The sequence below is a fragment of the Enoplosus armatus genome, chromosome 8, assembly GCF_043641665.1.
Source record: "Enoplosus armatus isolate fEnoArm2 chromosome 8, fEnoArm2.hap1, whole genome shotgun sequence".
NCBI lineage: Eukaryota > Metazoa > Chordata > Actinopteri > Centrarchiformes > Enoplosidae > Enoplosus > Enoplosus armatus.
This window is the reverse complement of record NC_092187.1, coordinates 12514858-12542002: the sequence shown is the minus strand read 5'-3', so window position 1 is coordinate 12542002 and position 27145 is coordinate 12514858. Positions and strand designations below refer to the sequence as shown.

The following is a 27145-nucleotide window of genomic DNA, read 5'->3' as shown; positions in this document are numbered from 1 at the left end:
GACTCTTTTGTTTTTCAACAGCATGGAATATACAATAGATGATGCAGCAGATGCTGATAAAAATAGGTGGATTCTCACCTTAGCTAGCTGGATGAGTGTGTCCAACACGTGTCGACAGACCACTGGAGCAGCTTGTGGGTGAATGTGGACAGTGGAACCTCCTCCTCCAGCACATGTGACACCTGCAGCAGCGCCTGACACTCCTCCTCCCAGTGTTCCAGATCCTATAGAACCCCCAGCTGAGTGCCTGTCAGTGTGCTTCCTACCTGATGCTCGCTGAATCTGGAAAATGTTTGTCCGGCAGCCCAAGGCTGCGTCCATAGAAACAGAGAGCCAGGAAAGCTGGTTGGAGCTGCGAGACTCCACCCTGTTCAGTAGCTCTAAGGAGGAAGATGAGGATGAAGAAGAAGAGGATGAACAGGAGAGGGAGGAGGTAGCTGAGCCTTTTCCTCCGCAGCCTCCCTGGATGCTCCTCTTGCCACGCGAGTCTTCAAGACGCGAGGTCTCCACACACACCTCACTCTCACTGCTGCGTTGGAGGATGGATAACAGGCTCCGAATGACCCAACCACGTGTCTGAGAATGGTAGCAGAGGTTCCTGAGCACACGGTGCAGACGGCTGGTGTTAAGTTTCGGTTCATCCACAAACAGCAAAACCAGCAGGCAGGACAAAGCCTCATGGTCCAGCAGCAATCGACCGCGCAGACGCAACAAGGAGTCCACACTGGAACTGGATGGTCTGAGGAAACAAAAGGATAACATATATTCAGTTTGTCACCTGTCAAAAGTGCAGTCTGATTCAATCAAGACCACATTCCACAGGAATTTTCAACAACATAAAACTCAAACATTTCTCAAGTCTCTCATACCTATCGTATTAAATTTTCCAGTCATTTCATAAAATAATTACAGTTTCAAAACTGGCAAGTAGATACTGTCTTCTCTCACCTATGGTTTGTTCCTCCCCCCATCTGAAATGTGCCTCCTCTCTGCACAGCCAGTCGGGTGTATTGGACGCCACGATTGCTTCCTAACCGACTGGTGAAGGCTGGTGAGCGCAAGATGGCAGATAGGGCTGAGGATGAGCTATGACCAAACAACCTCTCATGCATCAGTTGCCTCTGGCGTGCCTCTTGCTCTCTACGCAATGCCGCTGCTTCAGCAGCAATGTCCGGGGGCATGACAGCCAACACGCTGTCCTCCATGTCCTCCAGGACACTACGCCGTAGCTCTGAGGGCAGTGTCTGGATGAAGGTGACTGGATCCAAAGGTGTGTCTCCCTGTGTGGGCTGTTGGGATAGCTCCCTGCGCTGCTGCTCTGCCCGTTGCTGGGCAAGAACCTAAGACAACCAATGACATGCTTAATTAAAAGAACTGTGACCCCTTAACTGATTTGCTTGAAAATGTTATCCTTTTCCACAGTTAGCAGGCCTAAAGGTAAGCATTTTGTCTACTTTAATCTTATATCATTTCAGGGAAGAATCTCTCACCTCTTCCTGGATGGCAGGTGGTAAGGCCGCCAGGAACTCGGGGCTGACCTCTGTAACCCCTGGTCCTCCCAGTACAGGTGCAGTAGAGGCAGGCAGGCTGGTGGCAACAGGAGGTCGGGAGGGTGGTCTGATGCCAAGCTGATTTTGCAGCACCTCTCTACGAATGTCCTCAGGAAGAGCTGCCAGGAAAGAGGGATCCACACCCTCTGGCAGACTAATGCCTGCCAAGACAAAAACATCTAACATTATGCAATCTAACATTTTATTAAAAATATACTGCAGAAAAAGCAGGTAGAAATGTATTTTACCTGCAAGTGGGTCCTCATCCTCATTGCTGGTGGATGGGAGGGGCTCTTCCTGGATGGCCTGTGACTGGCTGTCAGCACTATCACTCCTGGGCATCGTTTCCCCAGGTGATGAGACAGTAGTGGAGCTGTAAACACGAAAGAAAAAAATTGCTATTGTCAGTCAGCAGCAATATACTCAGCTGATTTACACAGTGTCAAATAGACCATGTGATTTTTTTTTGGCAAACATCTGGTAAGAAAGACCAGATGTTTCAACTCTTCTCTCTGGTCTTCTCACACTGAATTTCACAAAAATTACCTTAAACAGAGTTGGTACACAAACTTTGCAAAAGAAGCTAGCCATAAATGTGGGTTTTAAACTTTTTAAATGTTCAATTGGTTCTGTATTGGACTGAAACAGAAGATGTATAGTTATCTGGCCAAGACATACAGGATACACGATACTGCTTTTGAATGTTCATTTGGTCAAGGATGATATTTGAAGCTACTCACCCAGTCTCTGCATCTGTCTGCCTGTCGGTCAGCCCACTCTCCCCGCTGCCAGACAGCTCCTGAGACAGCTGGGCGATCTGGGAAGGGTTGGGAGCAGCTTCTTCCTGAGTGGCAGAGGCAGGGCTGCTGGTATCCATGGGTGACCCTTCCAATTGTGACACACCCACTACTGCAGGCTCTGAGGTCTCCACAATGTCTGGACTTAGGGAGGCTGGGGAAAAAAATGTGAGGGTAAGAGTTGATGTCAATCAATACACTGTAGCAAAATCCCTTGGGTAATTGATTTGTATTTCACAGTATTAGCACAGCTACAAGCACAGTCTACAACATAATTTACATTACAGATGTGTGTCCTTACTGTTGGCCAGTCTGTATAAAGAGAGTTTTCAAAGTTAGTCTACCTTCCCTGCCTTCATCCAACGTTCCTCCTCCTCCACCACCACCTCCTCCGACTCTCTCACCGATTGTGGGTGCCGGGGACATTTCCATCTGAGATGCCTCCGCTTCACTGTTCGGCCTGTCAGCTGCCGACAAGGGTGGAAGGCCTGCCCCCGCCAGAGCAGCCAGTGAGCTGGCATGTGACTCAGCAAGTAGAAGGTCAGCAATTGGTTGGTGAACCTGCTGACTGATCGCAGTCTCCAGGGAGACTAGGGCCTGTTCATGAGGAGCAGGTGTGGTGGGAGTGACCTCTCCAGATGGGGGAGCAGTGAGGAAGCCCTCTGAGACCCTGGGTGGGTCCAGACATGACACTGTACCACCCTGAGCCTGCTCACCCTCTGAAATATTCAGAGAGAAAACTTATGTGAAGACATGGACATTGGACATTTTTTATGCATTCTTGATTGTGAAAAAAACACTTCCTCCTAACTTACAATTGTAGAAAACACTTTCCCTTTACACAATTGCAGCCAAAACTGTGAAATTGTTTCCAAACCCTTTCAAGATGACTACTGCTCAAAAGAAGAGAGCTCAAAACAAGCACACAACAACAGAACTAAAATAGCAATATGGTGATTAGTTAGTGATATAGTGATCATTTTCCACATAGATGCCAAGGGCCTCCGCTGAGGAAGGCAGTAAGTTGTATAGTTATCTCCTGAAAGGGGTGCACAATCCTGATCCCCAACAACAACACAACTTACTACCTCACCACAGCACAGCCTGCTGCAGAAAAACGCAATGAATACAAGATACATGTGGGAAACATGGTACTCCAGAGATGTACTGTAAATATGTGGAATTGGTGATTAATAAGACAGCAATGCAGATCATATTATGTCATTTTCAATTTGATAATTATCTGAGCCATTTGCCAGTTAAGAGTGGATCTCCTTTGAAGCAGATGAAGATGTCGAGCTGGTATAGCGTTGCCATAAGAAAGACAGTAGACTGTATAGTTATCTCCCAGATCTGGTGTGATCCTAAAACTATACAAACTACTACCTCATCCCACAGCACGCTCTGCTGGCTCCTTGTCTCTAGGTGCCCATCACTGAGACGTGTCCATTCCCGAGAATTTTAACATTTAGACAAAAACAAAAACAAAATCTATTCAAATGTCAATACCTGCAGTGTTCTCTGCACCATTAACTGTCCCCAATCCAGAACCCTATGGACAAAAACAGTTGACATTAGAAAACGGGGGATAAAAATGCCAAAAGATGCATGCACTTCAACGTTTGAAAATTCCTCCTCCTACACAGCCAACAAACGTGTATTATTTGCCAACCTGCAGGCTCTGTTCCCTGGCCTGTTCTGCTCCAGAGGCCCTCCTCTCATTCTGCTTAGACTCCTCCTCCTCAGCCAGCTGCCTCCTCCTCTTCTCCCTACGCTCTTCCAGTTCCTCATCTCGCAGACTCTCCAGGTGCTGCAGGATAGGCACCTTCACCACTGAAAGAAGACACACACGTTAGAATTCCTCCTTGGTTGTAGCTTTAACTTAAAAAGGTGCAACAAGTCACCAAGTCCAATTAATGCCACTTTAGCATAAGACGTTAAGCCTGGCACATTGATTTAAATCAGGAAAAACAATATAGCAGTCATAAATTGGAAAGAAATTACAGGTTAATGTGGGATTAAAATCATATTCACTCATAATGATTTTCTCTTTCTTAATCCCCACCCTTGCCTCTTTCCGCATTGTCACCCAAATTAAGGTGAACAGTGATGGTACTAACAAATTAGACCAACGAAGAGCATAAATATGCAACAAACCAAACCACTATACACTGCAAGAGTTGTCATGCTTTGGGTTTTCTAAGAAAAGTTGTTGGACTCCGAGGATCAGCTTTTTAGTGAAGTACTTGGATTGACAGACTGTCTGAATTACTTTAATGTTTTACTATTTAGTATACATAGAAATGTCTGCATGCTGAACTCAGTGATGTCTCCCACTTTATTAAATAGCCATGCTTTTGGTCACGCAACCTTCATCAGGTCATTACAAGATTTCATTATCAACAAATGAGACTCCAAATAAGATGTAATCATGGCCAATGAAAACGTGGTCAAACTACTGTCGTATCGTAGTGTCTACAGCTTCTTCTTTTAACTACTTGGCCATCACGTCCAAAGTATTGGTGATCAACCTCTCAAAAATGTAAATATTTTCTGAAAGCACCAATAGCCATCCACATAATGTTGTCACATCATTAGCATTGAGGTACTCAGTCATAAAAAAAGTTTTCATGATAAAATGATCCAATTTATCTCCAGTCCAAGACCAACCTACCTGCTACACAGTCGTGCATACTCTCAGCATCCAGCACTTTACACTCATCTGTCCATCTAGTTAAGGCAGTGGGAATACTAGAGAGGGTGCCTAAAGAGACAGAACATACATGTTAGGAATTCAGGCTAATACTAAACCAATAGACTGTTAAATTGAGGACAACCCATAGTAATTATCACCTGCTTGTCCCCCAGTACTGCTCTGCTCATGGAAAAAGTCATCCAACAACTCATCATCAGAGCGAGCAATGATGTGCACATCCTCATTTCCGACCAAAAGGCGGGCACGACCACGAGATTGCAGAGGCAGAGAGCTGGACAGCTGTAAAATGTCTGCTGCAGCACTGGGGCCTAACAATCTAAAAAAGGGAGTAGAGGAGGAACATATGTTTTGATTAGCATTATCATTGAAACAAAGAATGGTGGCGTAACAGATGTGTTGTTTAACACAGCCACCAAAAAAACATGTCCTCACCTTTGCAAGATGAGCGGAGGGTTGGGCTGGCGATTGCCAGGGTAGTGGACATGGATGGTGTGTCCACTGTTGGCAGTGAGCTGGCGCAGTGTTCGCTGGCTGCGACCCATGCCCTGTGCCAGGCGGCTGCTAGTGCCTGCCACGCCAAGGGTGAGGGAACCATGGTCAGCGTGGCGCACCATCAGTGGGTGGGAGCTGGGGATGTTGCCTGGGGAGGGAGGGATGTCAGCTGATGGAAAAACAACAGAAAACAATAGGCAGACATTAGGGGGACAGCTCTGGCACAACCCCAAGTAATAAGAAAAATAAAGCTAAATTAATTTTCTGAATCATCTGTTGTTTGCTTGTAACCCTGCTAATTTATTTCCTATAAACAATACATTCGACCTTCGTAATTGTTAGTAATAAATTATCCTGCTTACCGTTGTTGGAGAACATGTTGTCAAACTCTATGATGAGGTCATCATCCCTGTCAAACCTTTCGAAGCGGATGTGTGGTGCGGCATTGATGTCAGGGAAGTCCTCATCCAACTCCATCTCTGAACCTTCATCATCATCATCCTCATCTCCTTCTTCGTCATCCTTGAGGAAAAGTAGCAGCCATGAGTCTTTAGGACAAGCAACAAATCAAGACTTGTTTGCTGAACATCACTGCATTAATCCATACCTGGTCCTCCTCCTCCTCTTCTTCCTCCTCCTCCTCTTCATCCTGGCTGTCTTCATCATCATTGCTGCCACTAGAATCTTCCTCCTGTGTGTGCTCCTCATCCTCGGGTTCCAAGATGTTCATTGAGTCTGACGGAAGATGGAAACACACAGCTTCACAAGATCTTAAAAACTGAGAAGGCATCAACACTAATTGCGAGGTTATTTACCATCATAAAACACACAACGCTCTGATGTGCCAATGTCTTACCTTCCCGGTTTGCCTGAAGAGTGGATGTCTGACTAATATTGGAGGGGGCTTCATCCATCAACACATCCTCTTGCGATTCATCTTCACCGCTGCGTCCCACTGATAGACAGAACAGACAACAAATGATACACCAGTTCTGGGTTTCCTTGCCTGTTCGCAATACAAGGAGTACCTGCACTCAATCAGACATCATAAAAATCATAAAATTAAAAAAAGGGAGCTGTGATTCCAATCCATCCCCTCAATGCCCCCTCCCATATGAATCCAGTGTCTTACCTATAATTGTGCTGTTGACAGTGCCAGCATCTCTTTCCAGCAGCTCATCAATCAGATCAACCAACTCATTCTCGACCTACAAGTACAGGAAATGACATACAAACGCTATGTCAGCCATAGATACACCACCAAGTGGTGAAATAGAGCGGAGAAATGGGCGTAACACCTTGGAGCTGAATTACCTACCATCAGTAAAAAACACTTTCATGTTATGGCTATTCATTATAGATGTTACAGATGAGATTATGTGGTGAAATACTATTTGAATATTGCATGTAATGTGTCAATCACCTGCATAGCCTGTGTGCTGAGAACCTCTGGCTGACCAGCAATGACCACCGTGTCTCCTTCTGTCTCACCATCCATCAGGTCGCTGTCTGTTCCCTGTACCCTGTGGTTGCCCTCCACTGGCTCTGCCTCACCAGACTCTCCTGGAATAGATGCCGCACATCAGTAACAAACATATTTGGATTGACTGGATGTGGAGTATTGAAGTGTCTCATCTGACTTATGTGTATACCCTGGTCCTGAGTGTTGCTGTTGCTGTCTCTGGCAGTGCCCACGGTGTCATGTTCAGCCTTGTTCTTGCTGGAGCCTCCTTTGCCCCCAAACAGACTGCTGGGTTGGTTAACAATGCGGGACAGAGTCTCCAGAGGCTTCAGGGCAGCATTCACTGTGTTGGCCATGTTGGGACTAAAAGAAATGATGTTAAGGAAGAATGTGATTTTATACTGATTTTATGCAGCTTAAATATGATTTTTTTTAGCAAAGCCAAGTTGATTCTGATAAAGAACTAAACACGCAAGCTCAACTTTGTCACGCTATTTTTTTGTTTACTAGGCTTAAAATTGGCGATCCAGGACAGCCAGGGTTGCCAACTGGCTCTGTCAGCCCTGGGTTTAGGTTGCTGTGGTAATCTATCCAAGTTTAAATTGAGCCAGCTTCAAAAAAGCCTGGGTTAAACCCCAAAGGTTGTGGAGTTTTAGACCTCCTCTAGTGCTATGGAGCGGTTTTCCTTTAAGTTGGTTGTTTATCCTACGCACAACAGCGCACACACTGGTGACGCAATACACAGTTCACCCAAGGGTGTCACACTATTCCTGATCAACAGGTGGCAGTAACATGCCAAGACTTGCAGCAATACTCAGACGAAGACAGGGAAGAAGCAGACTGAAAGCTTGTAAACATGGATGCAAACAATGCAGGATTTAAAAAACTTTGCAAATGTTTTATGGGGAAGAATATACACAGTGTGTTTTGGTGAGTAACACTGAATTTAAACATAACTTGTATTTGTTTACAAGAAAACTCCACAGGGCTCTTAACACACTAATCCAAATATCACACTTTCTAATGCAGGCCCCCGAGGCCTGTGCTACGCAGCCGAATTTGAAGTTAGCGAGGTAACTTCAGGATTAACTCTGGGTTTTCAGGGTTACAACAGTGGTTCACTTCTTACCAGGGTAAATCACCATGGTAACTTGTGCTGCAAACGGAGCAGGTTATGTTTGAGATATCAGATCAATAAAAAGCACCGCCTAGTGACCAATCAATTATGTTGAAAAAAACGGCATCACCAATCATAGATGATCCCGTAGAGCTCAGGGGGCGGATCGTGAGAGGGTCTCTTAAGGAGGGCAGAGTGTTCAGAGACTGGCAAAGCCCTTGGACTTTACCTGACGGTGTTTTATATGAAAGATAGATAGATAGATTCTGGTCAGAGGGAATGACTTATGCATGCATTTTATTGTGCTTTTGTATACTGGTATCATCCTACAGCAGAGACTGATGGAAGCACTAAAGCCTTGTACTTGTTGTACTTATAAAATATGAAAGTAAGCCTACTCATTGCCTTGAATTATGTTTTTATATTTATGTTTTATCCCAAGTCCGTTTGAAACACTGGGGTTGCAGCTGAAAGAATAAGATTAAAACTGTCAAACACGCCTTAATACATCTAAGCAACACGTTAATTTAATGGAATATACAAATGTAATTATAGTCAGATCTGCTCGCGCCCAAATGATGGGACAGTGATATTAGAAGTCTTATGCATTCACACAGTGGGGATTTTTTTGCCACCTGTCCTTCCTGCATTTGGCAGCTGTGTTGCTTTTAGCCTTGATGATGTGTTTAACTTCTTTGCGTTTGTCTAATATTATAGTTTGCTCTTCATTTGTAAAATATGCCGCTCTGCTGCCAGTAGACTTGTCTATGTTTGTGATTGGTCAGATGCCGCAAATCCCGCCCCTTTCACATGAACACACTCGTGGCTAGATTGGGAAACCCTGGGTTGACTTGATGAGTTGATAACCACCGTCGTGTGACCGCTTAGTGAGATCGCAGTTGTTAGGCTTAGTGAAGCCAGTTAATGAAACGATATCCTGGGTATGTTGAACTTGCTTCGTAGGACAGGCCTCAGGTCTATTACCATCGAAATTGCAAAATTAAATGAATATGGTGTAATAACATACCTGGACAAATCCAAGCTGTGAGGTACACGGGCCAAGTCGTTGACCAGTCCTTTCTTAAGAAAGAGCCTTATGATATTGTTCATGCCATTGTGCTGGGTTTTGGCCGCTGCTGTGCTATAGAAACTGGACGTGGAGGGACATGATTCCATGATGGTGCTGATGATGCACATCACTGCCTGAAGCCTATGAAATAATATAAGGACAATGAGTGAGAATGGGATTATGGTACAGATCCATATAAGTTATTAAATCAACTAAGGGTCATAGTATCAATCAGGTTGGTTTACTGATTTTTAATGCTGCTTACCTGGCATGTTTTTCAGCACCTTCTGCCATTGCTAGTGCTCGACTGAGGGCAGCCTTCACCTCATTGACCAGGGCCACCTGGGCATCAGTGCCTGTGCCGGCAGCTGCCAGGCTGGCAAGGAAGAGACGTGCCAAGGCTGGGGTGTCCTTGTCCTCTGAATTCTGGGTGTGGGGCAGCAAGTGATCGAGCACAAAGGCTAGAACACTACAATCCTGTTGGGATACAAAAAGGTTAAAGCAGATCAGAGAAAAAAATTATAGTAAAGGCATGACAATAGTGAAGTGTGAAAGGCTGACAAGGTTTTGTTTAATTACCCACCTCCTTAATGAGCTCAGACTGTCCAGCAGTGTAGCAGTAGGAGGCGATTAGTGTGGCGATGCCCACGTAGGAGCGCACCAGTTCAGCCAGCAGTCTCAGAATGGTGGAGGTAGGCATTAGAGGCTTGCTCGCCTTTACCTTAGCTGCTTTACCCTCCTCTGAGCTGGTACTCTTCTCTCCCTCCTGTTCTTTCTTTTCCTCCCGCATCTCTTCTGGAGTGGAAGCTGAGGAAGTTAGCATAACAAAATGATGGGATACACTGTCGTCTCCAATGACATTGTTGTGTTGTTTATGGCAAAGCACAGTGTATCTGATATGTGCATATGTTCCCTTTTAGTCTCACCTTCTCCTTGTGGTGTGCCAGACTGGGAAGACTCAGCCACACCTCCATCAGCAGAAAACACTTGAGTCTGAGAAGAAGAGACAGGGCTCTATTACTAACTGAGGAGATGGCACATTTTGTGTTTCAATACAGGACAACTTCGTCATTGACACTCACATTGATATGGAATGCAGACTGGGAGTCAAAGTCACTGCCTTGCCGGGTGAGTCTGTACTGCTGGTAAACGTCATCCCCAACATCCTGCAATATCTGGCACAGGTCTTGACCACCAGGTACCGCTGCTGCACGTTCCTCTGGGCGCTCAGCTGTGCCACACACACCCACACACACACACACACACACACACACACAGACAAAAGAAACAGGCACTTAGCTGAAATGTTCAGATGACTATTTCCATTAAAATTACATACACACCCTTCAAATAGATAGTTGTCAGGTTCTTAACATGTCTTACGTTCTTCAGGTGCATGGTAGGCAGCCAAAGCATTGAGCATGTCATAGATGACCTCCTTGATAGTGTCAGGGATAGGTGGTAAGGGTGACAGTTTCAGAGGAGTAGTCTTTACAAGCTGCACAGCATTGGGCCCCTTAATTCGAAGGTTCTCAAACTCATCATCAGAGGCTATAGAAAAAAAAGAAAGGTATGAGCTTATTAGGGTTTAAGAAATTTAGACATGACACTTAGCTAAACAAATCTGTCAAACCAATTTACAATTCTAGTGACCTCAAATCTCATCAAAAGTGACCACACCTACATAGAAAAGCTTGCACACTCACCTGTGCCAGCTCCACGGGGAGCAGGCAGAGCAATGCGGACACAATTGCTGGCAGTTTCAGCGAAGCACTCAGGGTTACGGCAGGCGGCAGGGCCCAGGACGCGAAGGATATAATTGATTTCTCTGGAACCAAGGCTGCCGGACACCACCCCTGAGGTGGTGCTACCTGCTCCGCTTGTCACAGCTGACCTCACCACCTATGGCAATAGATTGTTAAAGAATTTGTTTATGGTATCAACAGAACTTAGAAGTATTATTCAGGAAATGCCATATTTAGCAAAAACAAATTGGTAATGCAACACAACTAGCTGACAGTATCTTCATATACTGTGAGCTCCACTTAAACAGTATGAGAATAGACTCTAACCTTCTCCATGGTGTGCCGCAGCGTGGCCGGATCTTCTATGATGTGTCTGAACAGCAGAGTAACAAGCGGGGTGAATCCATTGAAGCCGGAGCTCTGCGTCAACCCCAGAATCATCCGTGTGCTCTTCAGTTCAGCAAACATCATAGCATAGTGGTGATTGCGCGTAAGGCGCAAACAGAGACGCAATGTGGCGTGGAGGGTGTCTGGGTCCACAGGAACACTAATCATGCTGACACAGGCACGAATAAGAACAGTGGTCATGTCCTCAGTCAGACCTTGCACAACAATATCGGTGCCCTGAGAGTAATCAGGCTCCAGGGAAGATGACGGACCAGACGTGGTCTCCTTCAGCTGGCTGGAATCATCCTTAGGAGCACTCATCTCCACTGCTGCCCCCGAGTCCAGGTCAGTATGGGTTTCCTCCACTTTGCTCCTGTCTCCCTCTTCTCTCTCTGAGTCAGTGATGCTACCAGGCTTGGCAGGCTTGGGCATGCGAGGCACTCTCTGGACAGTCAACATCACTGGCCTCCTGTTACCAGTCTCTTCGTTTACCTGCCGGACAAACAAAGGATCAAACAAAGGAACCCAGCAACTCTACAAACAACCAACCATAAAATTAGTCCATGGATTGTAGTAGTTTTCGGGTATTATCTGGCAATGGAGAAAGATGTTTAAGTGTTTGTGTATACCTGCACCATGGTGTTAAACTGCACAGTGTATCTCCGGCGTCCAGCTGTGAAGCGGACACTGCTCTCCCCAGCCCTCCATGCCGAGTCAATAGTACTGTTGTTTGATGCACTGTAACTGCACCAACGGCCTGAGCGGTCATCAAACCATCGCCAGTTATTCCCATTGGGTTGCAGATACTAAAGGCAGAGCAAAAGAGAACTCAGTAATTGTACAAAAGGGGTGCACGGAATAACACCAACACCTTACAATGTAATGCACACAGTTCATTCAATAACTCTTGACAAAAAAATGCATTACAAACTTGACATGGTTGGCATACCTATTTAAGTATATAACTTTACTATCGTAATCTGTATCTGTGGCTTTGTTGTATCTACCTTGTTCATTTGTTCTCTGCGCTTTGAAGAGACCGCCATCTTCTCATAGAAGTCAATGATCAACAGTACTGGTGTGATCCATCTGCAGAAAAAGGAAGTCATTTCATATAGTAAATATACATTTTTAACACAAACACACACATTAGGGGCTTTGATGATGAAAAGCTGGTGCAACATTTGCAAGTAAAGACAAGTGTGTAGAGCTGTGCAAAACTCACTTTGGTGTCTGGATGTCTTTCTGCTCTTTTGCAGCCTGTAGACAGGGCTGCACAACCTCAAGCAGTTTAATCAGCAAATCAAGAATCCCACTGTTCTCCACCACTCTGGCACCCAACAGCTTCAGTTCCTTCCGAAAGAGAAACCAACAAATGATTGTTCGGGATGTGTAGATAAACAATGAAAGAAAAAAAAATCCTCGATGATTGAACACTTTAAAAAAGGCAAGAATTTTCAACAAGTGTGTTTCTGTTACCTCAAAGAGCAATGTGAGCAACAGAATTCGTGTTGCCAGCTTGGAGGCCTGGGGCAGTGTGGCCATCTGTCTGGTCCACTCAGACACCGTCTTTGTGTCACTGGTAGTCAGAGGCTCAGCCGCCTTGATCAGCACGTCTGCTGCCTCCCACACCTACACACAACATGAACACAATCAGGCTGGTACAAGAATGTTGTGCTTCTATTGTCAAGACTTACTAATAGCTCACTGCTTTAAAGATGATTTTTAAAGATGTTTTCATGGTAAAATGTAATGAATGATAAAACACAAACGTACATGATAGCTTACAGAGCAGCATTTTTGCATTCAAGATATGTTAGGTACTTGCGCATTTACCCTGAAATGCCCAACAATCAATTACAAAGACAAATTGTATTCAACTGAACACAAATCTGACGACTGTCGATCTGATATTTGAGCTTTCAAAAAGAATAATTATAGTAAATGTGTTCTACCAAGGTTGTAAAGCCACTGCCTCAACTGCAGACATCAGCCATACAACAGGAAATTGGAAACATAAAAAAGGAATGAACTCAAACCTCTTCTACAGCCCCCTAAATCATTGGATCTTAACTCTGAACATACATGTATAGTAGGCTCTTGAGAACAGATTGCAACGCAAACATGCATTTATCCACTGACCTGGTGGACAACCTGGCCGAGGATGAGATCTCTGTACTCCGGGCCACTCCTCTTAATGGCAGTCATCAGCAGGTCACAGAGTCGGTAGACTGTGTCAGGCAGCTCATCCAGAAGATGGAAGCAGCCGGGCAGCATGGAGTCAGTGAAGGAATGTAGTTCCTTGGGGTCCAGCGGCTCGGCCTCCATGAAGCGCTCTAAGCAGCGGGCCTCCTCCTCCTCTGCCCGCTCCCTGGCTCTCCTGTCCTCTTCCTCACGCCGACGTGCTGCTTCCTGAAGCAGACGCAGAAATAATCTCAACAGCTGCTCAGCTAAACGGTAAGTTATTAATTTATGAGGTTTCATTTAACACAGATGAGAGTGAAATGTTTTTTCCATGTCCTTGAGCAGCGACGCACCTCAGGAGAGTCAGAGCGCTGCTCCATGCTGACCTCTTGCCCGAGTGACATGGCAATCGCCCTCATCATCTGGTCCTCTTCAGACATAGACAGGTCCTAGATGGAGCAAGGGCAACGATGTCAGCTGCCTGAATCTTATGAAAGTTACAAAGAATGGAAGTACATGCTTGTTTCAGTCTATGAAGCCTTACTCTAACTGCTCCACCAAGAAGTGGAGGAGGGTGCGTAAGAAGGTACTCCGTGGCCTGCTCCATGGTGCTGGTGTTCAGTAGAGCCTCCATGGCGTGCTCTCTTGAGAAACCCATATCCATCAGCTAAAACGCCACACAAAAAGATGAAGTATTTTTACAAGAGTAAACAGAGATGGTGTCATGAACGAAGGGGAAATAAAAAGACGGGGGGGGGGGTATGAGGCTCAAATGATGACTGAAAAATGTCAAATAGTGAGGGAAAGTCAAAGACACATGCTATCATTATGAAGGCAGACGAGACATTCTTCCACTTACTCCTCGTCTTCTCTTCTTTTTTGAATAATGAGTTCACACAACCTCTCTAAAACACCTAATCAAACTTTTTTTCCTTAGCAACACTATCCTGATAATCTGCCTCAAAAGGGTATGAATCCCAATAATCTGGTCCAAATTCCTCTCTCGTTCTTCTTGTTAAATCAGTCCTACCTCTCCAACCTCTCTCTATTCTTTACTCCCTCCCTCTCCACCTTTCCTCTTAATTTCTACCCCTTTCCCTGATGGCTCTTATACCTGCTGGAGATGCTGCTGGCGGACCTGTTCGTGCCTCTCTCTCCCTCTGCATATTCCCTGTTATAAAACAAACGGTGGCCCAGGATTCAGTGCATGCAGTAAATGATCGGTAAACACAGCACCTCTGTTTCATACAGTCAACCTATGCTGTCAAAACCGCCTGCAGCAGTGGCACAGCAAGCTGAAAACACTGACAAGGCTGCAGGAACAAACTACAGCTGGCAGGAAGAAAAAGCTGTCAAACTACAAACAATACCACACAATTTAAGGGAAAAAAAAAAGAAGTAAGAAATTAATAAAGACACACAATTTGTTCCCAGTCATTCCTGGACTATTATCCCAAAGATGAAAGCCCAGTATTATGACAAAGTGTGTACAAACAATATTCTAACAGTGATAAAAAGAAACAAGTGACATCAAAAAAAATCAACCGAGAGTCAGGGAGCTTCCCCACATACCTGTGTAAGCTGAGCCTGGTTAACCTGTGGCTCACGGCGGGGGGTAGAATTGGTTGAATCATCAGCTGATCCTCCTGCTGGCGCTCCAGGTGTTGTTCCAGTCGGTGCTGGTGCCTCTCCACTTGTTGTAGATGCTCCAGGGGCAACGCTGGGTCCCAAAGAACCAGTGGAGGCCCCCTCGTCATCCGGGCGCACTGTGCCCTCTCTCTCCTTGGCCAGGCGCTCCTGGATAACAGGCTCCCCTCTCAGGATGTGGCAGAGGATGGCCAGCATGGATTCAGCCATCCTGCCTCCATACACCTTCAGCGGCTTCCTATTCCACAGACTGCGGATGCAGCTGAATGCAGCCTGGATGAAGGAGAGACTGTGTTAATAATAATAAAATACCAACATACATTTCATGGCAAATCTCTCACCCAATACTCATACACCTCAAGGCTATATATACAGATATACAGTATGATGCACCTTAACATGGTCATGTTTACAGGGTTAGGGTTGTTCACAAGGAGTCCAATTGAATTAACTACTGCTGTGTTATTCATAACTTGTGGTATTTTAATGGTTGCAGAGATCATGGAGGTTCGTTGCTTACCCGTCTTGTTCCTCAACATGTTATTAAAATGCAGAAATGCAACAGAGAACAACTATTTTTGAAAAGAGAGCAGGAAGAAATCTCACAGCGTCCATCTTTTCTCCTTTGCCCGGCAACTGCGTTCTCACAAGTTTAACCACTTGAATGTCACGCATAACATAACTGACTTCCCATGTTGAAAACACAAACTCACAAGTTTTATCTGAAGGCAGCAACAGTCTCATTTGAATTCTATAGTTAGTGAATACTGACCTTCTGGGTGACTATGAGGAACCGAAGGGCACTGAACTGTGGCATGGTGGGGGTGACTCCAGGCATTTTAGCTGGCAGGGAATGGGGCGAGTCCAGCACAGTGCTTGGGTTCACCATCTTCTCCACCAGCATTAACCAGGCATCCAGGAACTCCCCTGTCCCATCTGGTAGATCAGTATGCTCCAGACCCTCAGACACAGGCACCTTTCCACCCATTGACAGGGCCCAGTTAAATGTCCTGCACAAAAGCAACACAACCAATAACATTCCTGTTTAACATAGAACCTACAATATTATGGATATTAGCAAGCAAACTTTGATCTTGCTTTGTCACTGCGTACAGTGGGACTTACTCAAATAAGGCATCATGCCCCCCAGAGCAGAAGAACTTTTGCAGCATGAGGTGGTAGGGGTACTTCCTCTCATCAAACAGCATGGGAGATGTAAATCCCACTGAGCAGATGAAGAAAGTCAGCCTGCCAGACAAAAAACAACAACACTTCATATCACCTCTGTGTGCAACGCACATATTAACAATGGCAAACAGTGGAAGGGGTAGTCTGCTCTTACCTAAACCGAGGAGTGGGTGTGTAGGGTGGGGGCTGCCAACTCAGACCCTTGGTGAGGAGCTTCGTGAGGGCAGAGGCTGTGGCCCGGGCAGCAGGTGTGGGGGTAGTACCTGTGCTTGTGGCATGGTGGGAGCGGCGTTGGCGCACTGGAGAGCCCACACAAAGCTTCACCAGCAAGCCAAAGAGCTCAGCCAGAGCCCTACCTAGTCGAGATGAAGCTGGAAAGACACAAGTAGGTTAGTGAGAGACCATAGATTGGTGGGGATTTAAGGCAATTTAAGACATTTTGCCGTTAAAAAAATAGATCTTTAAATAGTAACAGACAATTATCTCACCAGAGAGTAGCGGTTTAATCTGTTTTATCCGAGTGGCCATAGCTGGGGTAAGTTTGGACTTGGCCTTAGGGTCCGTTGCAGTGGGTTCGTCCGTCTCCATGGGAGCCAAGGTGTCCCCATCAAGACCCATGCCTTCCAACAGTCCACCAGCAGATGAATCCACAGACACTGCCTCAGAATCTGCTAGATAAGGGTAGAGGAGATTGAAGTTGTTAGAGGTTGTTCCAGGTGCTTTTCAATGAACAAAGTTAGAATGGTTATATTACCAGTTCTCCTGGAGCCAGAGGCTGTGGTTGCTGCAGTGCTGCCAGATGGCTTCTCCTCTTTGGGCACCAGTTTCTGCATGTCAGCCTGGCCAAACTCACATCCTGGAGGCAGGCTGGAGGCACAGGCAAGATGTGTCAGAGGGTTACAGCTGACAGCACAGTTAAAATAAAGGGGTTAAAGGATAAGACATTTACCTGTTAGGCGTGCAAAGGGACAGCAGCACGGTGCTCTCCCATACCAAAGAGCAGTAGAGCTGACTGAGCTTGTTGAGAACACTCAAGCCCAGCTGGGAGCCCCACTGGTTGACTGAGATAGCTCTGATCTCACTCTGTTTAGAAAGAGAAAAGAAACATTCAGATCTGCTGAAGCATTCTAAAATGGCAACAAATTTGAAGAACCCCTCTATAGCTTGAAAAATAAATATTATTCTTGGTAATCATCAACTGGTTATCTCATCTGGCACATTGCTGCGATTCATGGCGCATTACCGCCACCTTTGATCACTTGAATAGAGTGAAACCATTGGCAGGAATGTCACACCCTCACCCATGCACACGTGCATGTGTGTCCTTGTACGCATGTACAAGATAAACAAATCAGGGACCAACACATGCTACCAGAGGTCTAAAACTCTACAGGGAGCCTTTAAGTACAAAAACATAAACACAAAATAACTGCTTGCTTGCTCTAGAAATCACATAATACGATGAACAGAGAACTTTGTGTAATCAAGTGATTTTAGGTTAACAAAATAGGGCGACAATAGGGTGTCAAATCTGTTTGTTAAGAAAATACATCCATATTTACCTGTCCTACTCTGCAAGTGTGGACAAACATGAGGATGTAGGCATGCGCTGCGGTAAGAGCATGTAGCAGTGGTGTCGCACGGGCTGACAACGTGGCATCTGTGACGTGGCCCGCGTTAGCCAGTTCTCTGAGAAGCACAGACCCACCAGGCACCTCAATTGGTCGATGAAGTGGCTCCAGAGATGTCAGGATACTGTCCAGTTGGCACAGGCCCTCCTGAAGTACCTTAGGCTCATGTGAGAGAGTCTAAGGGGGAGAATTTAGGGGGAAAAAAAACACTTCAGTCGAAATTCATTGAAATTCTTTTACCTCTTATCAAGTTGCCCAGGGACTGCAGATTAAAAGAGTCTTTTGACTAAATCTGGCACTTTAACATCACATTCATTTTAATGTGTGCCATTACAGATAAATAAATAAATACAATAAAGAAAAAAAATCATCACAGCGATTTTCTTTTGTGCTCACCAATATGGACTTGCAAACACCAGCTACAGCTTGGCAGGCAGCTGAAGTGGGGAAGTCTATGGGCAAGTTGGGCAGGCCCAGAATAGAAACCAGAGGAAGTAGCCCCTTCTGGGTGACAAACTCCTGACAGTGGTCGTCTGTGGTGTTGTTGCTTAGTATAGATTCCACAAACTTCATCTGGAAAACATGTGCATCGCAAATCAATGAGTGAACACAGAAATTAGGGAAGCACTGCTTTATAGCTTGAAATATTAACCCAACATTAGGGCTGCACGATTATGGCCAAAATGATATTCACGATTATTTTGATCAATGTTGAGATCAAGATTATTCATTGATTTTAGAGACAAAATATTTTATGGCACTTTCACATTCAAATAAACAGAGCACTTCTTTCAATTCCATGCATCAAAATAAGACTGGTCCTTATTCACAGTGCATCTTCTGGAAGCAAAATATAAACAAACTGTTCCAAAACTGTTTACAGTGATGCTGTACAGCGTCGCTGTTATGGATGTCTGAGTTCATGCTGGACAAGGACGGGGATTCAGTGAGGTAACGTTAGCGAAGTTGTACTCATGCATTCATTGCACTGCAGTTTGTGTTTTGCACTCGTTGCATACGATTTGTTCATAACATCACTTGCCCGAAATACTTCCAAACAACGGATGATGATCCGTTTCGAGGCACTAGCTCTTCGACTTCTCCTCCAGACTTTCGTTTTGCCCGTCTGCTTTCTGTTGTTTTTTACTCTTCTACTCTGGACTGCAGCCGCAATATCCAGGACATTTCTGCACAGGCTGACAACTCTCCAGAAGCAAAGCTTATACTTTTGTACAACGCTAAAACAAAGTGTGGAGATGGGTCTGGCTATGCGAGACTACCACAAAAGTGAAACCAAAACATCTCGATCGCCCCTGGTAGCTGGGTGTTAGTTTAGGAAGCGCTTAATTTGATATGCGGCAGACTTTTTTATGAGCGGAGTGCACATTTTAAACGCCAATATCGCAATAGATCATGTTCATTTAATTGTGGGAAGCCGTGATCGCTATTAATATTCGATTAATTGTGCAGCCCTACCCAGCACAAAACTAAAACTGTCAAAAAAATCAACACTCACCACGTTCAGAATATAATCCATTAGAGGAATGGGTATCCGCTCCTCTGTGCCCACCACCCTGCAAGAACACAAACATCATCAAAATGACTGCCAACTAAAATATTTGAAATTTAGCCAATTGACTTGAAAAAAAAAAAGAGAATCAAAGTCTGTAAAGAGTTGTTGTTCTATTCTATTGTGTTATAAACTCAGCGTCATACAGTTCAAGTGGCACTGACTGTCTGTTGCTCTCTGGTTCCCCCTGCTGCTGGCTGAATGTGTGGAGGGCCTCCTCTTCCTCCTCATCCTCACTTGAAGCTTCTTCAGCAGCGTGGCTGGAGCGTGCTGGGGGCACCGCCACAGTGCCATCTGCTTTCTGGATAGACGGTTTCTGGCAAATGTACTCAGGGGCTCGACCTAGGTTGCAGATCTCCTCCAGTAACTGTAACACAGATTTAGCTATAATTATCCTGCCAAATCATGTGGTGATAGTTGAAATGGAGCTTGTAAATCAAGGTACACTACCTTAATAATGGCAGTAGTAGCATCAGTCTTCAAAGTGGGTTGGTGCCTCATGAGCTCATCCACAGCACTGCCCAAGTTGGATGCCGTGTCACCTGAAGCAAAACACAGAACATGTCATCCACTCAAGCAGGTTCCACAGGCCACGATCTGAATAACACAGCCCAGACAGTCCAACTCACCCAAGGGGTCGGAGCTGCGTCGCCGTCTCATGGCAGGCAGGTAGTCAGGGGACAAAAGCACTTTGAAGAGGCGCTCAAACGGCTGGCACTGAACGAAGGAGTGCAGGCCTCTTGCATTCAGGCACAGGGCACTGAACACATTGGGGAGAGAACCCAACACCTCCCGGGTAGCAGGAACCTGAAAAAGAAGAACATGCAATTAAAGTAACAAAAAAAAACAAAAAAACAGACGGAAGAGGGTGAAAGTGAGCAAGATGAGCTAATTATTACCCTTTTCCCCATCAAAAGACTCATAAAACTCTATGACCTGCACTACAACATAACAAAACCTTACCTGGATCAGCCAGTGGACCACACAAATTGGGGGTTGTCGAATCAGATTGCTATCCTTGCACGATCAATTTCTGTCTAATGCATGTTCATATTTTAAGTCTCTCTCTTGTTTTACATTAAAAAGGAGAAACTGAACCTTTCAGCATCTGGCATGTGGGTTCAGGTATGTTTTGATCCATTTGGAGGTGAGTGGATGTTACCGCCGGGTGAAAACTGTTTTAGACTAAAGCTTATAGTGATGTCAATTTAATGAATACACCCACAGGTCTGAAACCTGACCTATGAACAGGGCAACCCCCTTTCTAATGACAGTCAACAAATATCCAAAGCGAATAAAGAGCTCAGCACAAGGTTAATCTATTGACTGTGCACGGAGACGGCTGAAAGACTAACAATTTCAGATATTAAATTCAGTACATGTCTGCACACGTCATTGTGCTGAGACAATGACAGAAAACGAGATAGATAATATTGAAATGTCATGAACTGTCAGAGACAAGAAAAAAAAAAGGATGAGATGGGAAAAAATGCAGCACACAAGGGCAGTGCTGGAAACTCACGTCTTTGATGAGAAGGGCATGCAGCATGACATCAGTGAGACCATTATCCTGCAGGGAGGAGAGCAGGGATGGCTCCTGGAACACAAACACCGTCACAACCTCTGTCGCTACAAGCCCAAAAGGCAAGAGCAGGGCGGGGGAAAGAAAAAAAAAAAGGAAATCAGAATCCAAAACAATAACAAATTTGACATTTTAACATTAATAAAGCGAACAGTGAAATGTCATCACATTCAATTCCCTTTCCCAGTTGACACACAGTTTAATATGACATAAACTGCGCATCTCTAAAATCAAGTGAGAGCACTTAGCTCAGTCAGAGGAGTACTTGGAAGGGCTTTTCTGAAGCGCTACTGTGAACTCACCTAAGAGGAACAGTGAAGGGCCATAATATTCTGCATTACTGATGATGTGCTTGAGTGAGGTAGGCAAGGACCCATCCATTACTTGAGAGAAAAAGAGGGCGCACATACACAGATTAAAGGTCAACATTTGCGGAATGGAATGGAATAGATCTTAAGGCAACAATTTATGAATCTGTTCAACATGTATAAACAAGATTAGTACAAGGCCCTTGATCTCAAGTTAATCTATAGACATGACAATGACTCACCATGGCGGATACCATCAGAAAAGGCAGGGTCCTGGATGGCTTTCTTCAAGAAATTTAGCATTGACTTTAACAGAGCCGCCCTCTGGGGGATACACTGCATGCCTAGAGAGACAGAGTGTAGTAGTGATGATAAAGTACAATAGTGACGAGTGATTTTTTTTTTTTTTTTTTAGTGTGTGTGTTTGCTGTGTGTACCTGCACGAGGCGTATTAGCAGCACTGCTCTGTGCTCGGTGGTCCGCCTCTGGTCTGGAACCAGAAGATGTGGACGGTCCAGGGCTGCTTTCCATGGCAACTTCTGACACTGTGAGAACACATAATGTTGGCAAATCAATACAACAGCCGGGGGTTTTTTTGTAACTTGGCAATACTGATGAACAGCCTTCCCTTATGGATATTAATTTCTGAAGGTTTCTGAACATTCCATAGATCTTAGGAATAGTGACTTACTCTCCATGTCTGTGTCCATGTCCTCAGACTCCACAGCTGCACTAGGCCTCTGGATCTTTGGCTTGATGACAAAAGGGCACTCTTTCCTTGACAAGTCCACCTCGTGCTACATATACAAAGTGATTGAGAGAGTGATGGAGAGAAGAATGAATGAGTCCAGAGGTTTGGCAGAAGTTTCACTGACTCAGTAGCTGAAAGCTGCTGTGTCAGGAATAAAGAAATGCAAAGTGCATAACCAACCTCTAGCCTGCAGATGAAAATGGAAAGGCCGCTGTGGGACTGAAAGGCAGCCATGTCAAGGTTGGTGATTAGGTCCACGACCCGCACTGCTCGCGTTACAAAGGTGATCTGGTCTTGCTCATCACCCAGGAACTTGATCACCTACAAAGTAAAAGATAATAAAATGGTAGACTTAAGTTTCTCAAAAAGAAAACTAAGATTGTTAATGACATATTGGTAGGATCAGGATATACCTTCAGGAGGGCTTCCATCATGCCACAGGAGACCAGGGCTTCCCCTCCAGCATCATAGCTAGCCAAGTGGTAGAGGAATGAGAAGAGTGCAGTGGCAAACTGGTGTGGGTAGGGCTCCATCAGAGGATCTAGGACATAGAATTCAAAAGTTAAACAAAGCTCAATTTTGTGTGAATCACACACTAAACTGTTACACAAAAAGTATTTGCCGCATTCTCACCAATCATTGCTTGTATACAGTTGCGCACCAACACAGGCAAGAAGCCATGGTAGGAGGCAGTGCCAGTGCAGTCGATGATGTTGGAAAGCTTGGGTGTCCTCTCCAAATGGACAATCGAGGTTAAAGTGCGCAAAGATGCTGCCTTGATATCCTGAAGAACAAAAACAAATACAGCATTTCAGAAAATCGAAAATTAAAAAGGGACTTGATGATACTTCTGCATTGCATTCTGCACAGTGGAGAATACACACATTATGATCATCTGAAAGTAATCTTGGTCTAACAAAAGCAGCAAAAGATCTAATGTAAATGTTACAAATACAGTTCTACTGCGACAAAGGCATTCAGTGGAATGACAGTGATTTAGCAGAAAAAGCAAACTAGGTTCTTACCACAAGCTGTTTGTCTGTAATCTGTAAAACATCCACCAGCTCCTCTATCAAGCCATTGTACAGAATACTGTTGGCTGACTCTTGGAGTGCATTTGAATACACTACAAAGAAACATTAAAAGTCAGCAGTTAAAACTTGGAGAAGAAACCTTTATCGCTTTATATTGGGAAGAAGGCTTCTACTCACCCAGTATAGAGATGGCATGTAGTCGGGCCTGCACAGCCTGCAACCTCTTTTTGTGATTTGAGAAACCATGGGCTAGTCGAATGTGTGTGAACAACAGGGTCTGCTTGTCTTTAGGGATGTTGTACATCACCGTCAGCGACTCCATGATCTCAGATGGGCTTTCTGAAATCTGAGACAGACAGATTTCAGAGATGAGTAAACTGAAGAACCCAACATACCATTAGTTCACTGTTAATGACAATTCTAATCTGACTGTACCTTGTCAAGCTGCTCGATGTGAATATAGTGTAGTGTGTTACTACTTGTCTGCTGGGGAAATAGAAAGAGTTCAGAACGATTTAGGAAGAAGTTGAGCCATCAACATAATATTCTAAAAATATATTTAGTTTTTATTACATAATAATTGCATAAAGAAATGCCTCGGTCTTTACCTTCCTCTCTACTTTGACCTCAGGGCCTGGTTCAGCGTAAAACTCAAAGTGCAGTGTGGTGGCACTGGGGGGGTACTTCTGCTCATGTGCCAACGGGGGGCAGCATTGTAAGAAAACATTGTTTATAAATAGTGGTTAATTAGTCTCATTTGACAGCCTTTATTTATAAACATAAAATTACTAGTCCCATAGCTGTAGGTAGTTGACAGAGACAGTCCTTGAACATTACTCTGTAAAATTCTTACCGTCATAAGCAGATCCCTGCAGCACTCAGCCAGACCAAAGCCATTCTCCTTTCCTCCCCAGCTCTACAGAAAAGAACAAAGAGACTAAACAATACAGCTCTTTCTCTTGAGGGACAGCTGGAATCATGGCAATAGGAAAACAATAGCTTTCACTAGACCTCAGCCAGGTGTTGCAGACGGGCCAATAGAGGCGTCCTTTTGTCAGATCCCAGTCTTGTGATGTAGTTGGAGCGCTTACTGAACACATAGAGCAGGTTCAGCACGGACAGGACCACCTGCATGTCACATGATGCTAACAAGGTGGTTAAGTGCTGTAAAGGGGGTGGGAGTGGTAGATAAAACAGGGTTAAAGTTAGTGAGCTGCTTTACTTTTTCCTCTGTGACACATACACAGTCCAGAAAAGCAGAGTGGTGGTTGAGAATGTACTAGGTTCAAGCCTACCTCTATGGAGCTGTACAGGTGCCTAGAGAAGCTATACTCAATGAGCAGGGCTGTGAAGTTGAGCACTGCCAAAAGCAGGGCTTTGAGCTGTCCGTTGTCGGGACGGTCACACACCAGTAGCCATGACATACTCTCCACTGTCTGGCCTGCATCACACAGAATGCCATCAAAGCGGTCCAGCAGATCCACCCAGTGGTACAGCTCACACTGTTGAAGATGGACAACAATAATTTTAAGTGATCAATCAAGTAAAGGGCAAGTATCCAAGGCCTTTTAGTTTTCCTCAAAAACAGGGGCACCGCTTTCTGAATATGAGACAGATTTTGGGATGGATGACGGCAACTCCGATCCAAGTATATGGCAGATTTCCTCAAGTAAACCTGTTGTGAAATGCCATGACTCTTCACAACATAGATACAATTGACAACATTTTATTTCTTCGTTGGCTTGTTGTTGTTTAGTTTTGTTTCTGTTAGTTCATACATAGTATCAAGTGGTTTCTGTCAAAAGTTTTTACAGTTGGGACACATGAACAGTGTACCAACAAAACTGCTAAAAACCATCCTGGAGACTGAACACTTTTAATCTGTTCATATTCATGGTAGTATCCACATTTGCTTCACTACTCTCTGCACTCAATGCATACCTGTTCTTGTGAGCTGCCCATTTCATTCTTTGTTTTTTTAGGCTTTCCGTTGGAGCTGATCACACAGCATAGCTGTGGTCATAATCTGTTTTTATGTTGATCTAGTCAGACGGCATTGAGATCTTAAAACAATGTGCGGTGCAGGTGCTTGAGACTGACTACTGACTAACATTTAGTATTGATGAGCCACCATTAAATCACTATTTCATACTCATTTCATTGTGAGACAACAGAAACAGAATACAACTGGAATCCTTCCTGGAATACAACTCTTACGTCCATGATATTCCACACAATCCTTGACCAGCGGGAACCCTGTCATAACAGATATACTGTTGTGACAAAAAAGACAGAGAGGTGCCTCTCCCTCAGTCTTTTCTTTGGGGCTTACCTTGCCAATATTCCAGGTCTTGATGTGCTGCAGTTCCACCAGCAGTTGCTCATCACTGCATGCCTTGAGCTTCTCTATTAGTATCCTGCAGTCGGCAGGCTGTAGGTTCAGAATGAGCACAAAATGGTTAATAAAGCAGAGCACAGACAACCTATGACTGCTTTCTACTAACACAGTATAGGACAGTATAACACACTTTAGAATGTTGTGACATGCCGAATGTGCATTTCTTCTGTGAACTCACAGTAGGGGGAAACCATGTTTCCCTGCAATATTTTTGTACTGCTTAGGGGAAGGGCGAAACCATCACCACATTCTAAATGAAGATTGTCACTGCACAAAGTCTACCATACTACAAGTAGTTCTGATAGAGTGCACTGGCAGCTTAACAGGCCATACAATTTTATGATTTGCTCTCCTTTAACATCATCTCAGAGGTGTAATTGCTGCATTACTGCTATGCAAACCAAAAATGTCCAGCTGCTGCAGAAATGCTTACTGCTCACTGCTATGACTTTTATTGTGAAGAACCTCTAGGAAGTAGAGCTGACATCAAAGTTAGCAACTGACTCCTTGCTTTCAGTGCTCTTTTAAACTGACTAGATAATGAGCTGCAGGTGACAGGCATCAATTGCTGTTTGCGCAAATCTCAAAGCTCTAACATCAGAGTAGGCAACACCTTTCACGAAGCTCCTATCATATAGAAAATCACTTGTGCTGTGCCCCCCTTATGGGCTCCTATCAAATTTAGTCATAGTAAAGTTCTGCCTGGCATCCCTACTGTTTGGAAATTTGGCACTAGTAAGGCTAGAAATGATCACACACAAAGTATTATGTATACTCACAGCTTCCGTAGGGGTTTTCTTTAACTTGCTTCTGTCGACCTTCATTGTCGATAATCTCTATTTGTTGCTCCTGTTGAGAAATGTCCATGTACATCAGAAAACAACAAATGATGCTGAATTTCAATGTGTTATTATACAGAATTACGTAGATTTATAATTTGTAAATAAGCCAAATATTGCAATTTAAACATCTAAATACTTTACTAAAACAAATCAGACATTCAGTTACAGAATCAATAACTCACAACTTGAAATGTCAAATGGACTTACAGAAAATAATTTGGCAATACCCACTTAACAGCATGTTCCAGTCACGTTACCTGCAGAATGATGGTAAAAATTAAAACTAGCAACAGTGTCCCACATGCCACAATACAAACAGATTTTTTGAAAAAGTGTACACTGGGTCATAAGACGCATCAATTTCAAGAAAGGATAGTTGACAAAAGGGTTGTAGGTAAAGCTGTAAATGACTTGGATAGCATTCATAAAATGATGCATGACAGTGTATCCTGACTATTTATATAGAAATTAGTACATAATGTACTGTAAGTAAAATAAACTACAGACATTCAGTTATCAATCTTAAAATTTTTACAAAGCACTCTACTAATAAGTAAGGGCAGTGGATATGGGTATTTCCCTTAAAAGTAGCTAGTAGCTAACAAATGGCTGATCACACTTATTGGTTGAAAGGTGATAAGGACACTAAATTGTTTTGGGTTATGTAGCGAGGTC

The 27145-nt window shown here is 44.4% G+C and overlaps 1 protein-coding gene across 2 annotated transcripts in view; it reads right to left on the bottom strand.

The window, feature by feature from the left end:
• The window catches only part of huwe1 (HECT, UBA and WWE domain containing E3 ubiquitin protein ligase 1), a 34350-nt gene extending 7898 nt beyond the window's left edge, over positions 1–26452 (bottom strand). For both annotated transcript variants that reach the window (XM_070911147.1, XM_070911148.1), the window contains exons 1-62: positions 26408–26452; positions 25563–25661; positions 24526–24732; positions 24242–24394; positions 24084–24146; positions 23839–23916; positions 23666–23713; positions 23408–23576; positions 23222–23322; positions 22830–22980; positions 22610–22737; positions 22377–22517; positions 22137–22242; positions 21883–21990; positions 21688–21789; positions 21440–21520; positions 21078–21184; positions 20185–20362; positions 20006–20097; positions 19720–19922; positions 19502–19559; positions 18382–18558; positions 17917–18162; positions 17304–17437; positions 17109–17221; positions 16843–17025; positions 16509–16725; positions 16292–16414; positions 15939–16176; positions 15092–15439; positions 14064–14186; positions 13873–13968; positions 13478–13747; positions 12815–12967; positions 12561–12688; positions 12343–12424; positions 11965–12141; positions 11276–11827; positions 10910–11105; positions 10587–10754; positions 10286–10434; positions 10130–10196; positions 9787–10010; positions 9469–9680; positions 9162–9344; positions 7208–7380; positions 6979–7118; positions 6688–6763; positions 6412–6510; positions 6163–6290; positions 5918–6077; positions 5496–5724; positions 5201–5379; positions 5022–5111; positions 4020–4180; positions 3857–3899; positions 2692–3066; positions 2291–2501; positions 1799–1923; positions 1491–1711; positions 949–1340; positions 79–739 (exon numbers count right to left, since the gene is read on the bottom strand). In XM_070911147.1, the coding sequence (XP_070767248.1) occupies positions 79–739; positions 949–1340; positions 1491–1711; positions 1799–1923; positions 2291–2501; positions 2692–3066; positions 3857–3899; positions 4020–4180; positions 5022–5111; positions 5201–5379; positions 5496–5724; positions 5918–6077; positions 6163–6290; positions 6412–6510; positions 6688–6763; positions 6979–7118; positions 7208–7380; positions 9162–9344; positions 9469–9680; positions 9787–10010; positions 10130–10196; positions 10286–10434; positions 10587–10754; positions 10910–11105; positions 11276–11827; positions 11965–12141; positions 12343–12424; positions 12561–12688; positions 12815–12967; positions 13478–13747; positions 13873–13968; positions 14064–14186; positions 15092–15439; positions 15939–16176; positions 16292–16414; positions 16509–16725; positions 16843–17025; positions 17109–17221; positions 17304–17437; positions 17917–18162; positions 18382–18558; positions 19502–19559; positions 19720–19922; positions 20006–20097; positions 20185–20362; positions 21078–21184; positions 21440–21520; positions 21688–21789; positions 21883–21990; positions 22137–22242; positions 22377–22517; positions 22610–22737; positions 22830–22980; positions 23222–23322; positions 23408–23576; positions 23666–23713; positions 23839–23916; positions 24084–24146; positions 24242–24394; positions 24526–24732; positions 25563–25661; positions 26408–26452 (10440 nt within the window). The remainder of the gene's footprint in view (positions 1–78; positions 740–948; positions 1341–1490; positions 1712–1798; positions 1924–2290; positions 2502–2691; positions 3067–3856; positions 3900–4019; positions 4181–5021; positions 5112–5200; positions 5380–5495; positions 5725–5917; positions 6078–6162; positions 6291–6411; positions 6511–6687; positions 6764–6978; positions 7119–7207; positions 7381–9161; positions 9345–9468; positions 9681–9786; positions 10011–10129; positions 10197–10285; positions 10435–10586; positions 10755–10909; positions 11106–11275; positions 11828–11964; positions 12142–12342; positions 12425–12560; positions 12689–12814; positions 12968–13477; positions 13748–13872; positions 13969–14063; positions 14187–15091; positions 15440–15938; positions 16177–16291; positions 16415–16508; positions 16726–16842; positions 17026–17108; positions 17222–17303; positions 17438–17916; positions 18163–18381; positions 18559–19501; positions 19560–19719; positions 19923–20005; positions 20098–20184; positions 20363–21077; positions 21185–21439; positions 21521–21687; positions 21790–21882; positions 21991–22136; positions 22243–22376; positions 22518–22609; positions 22738–22829; positions 22981–23221; positions 23323–23407; positions 23577–23665; positions 23714–23838; positions 23917–24083; positions 24147–24241; positions 24395–24525; positions 24733–25562; positions 25662–26407) is intronic.
• Between the last annotated feature and the right edge of the window lie 693 nt (positions 26453–27145).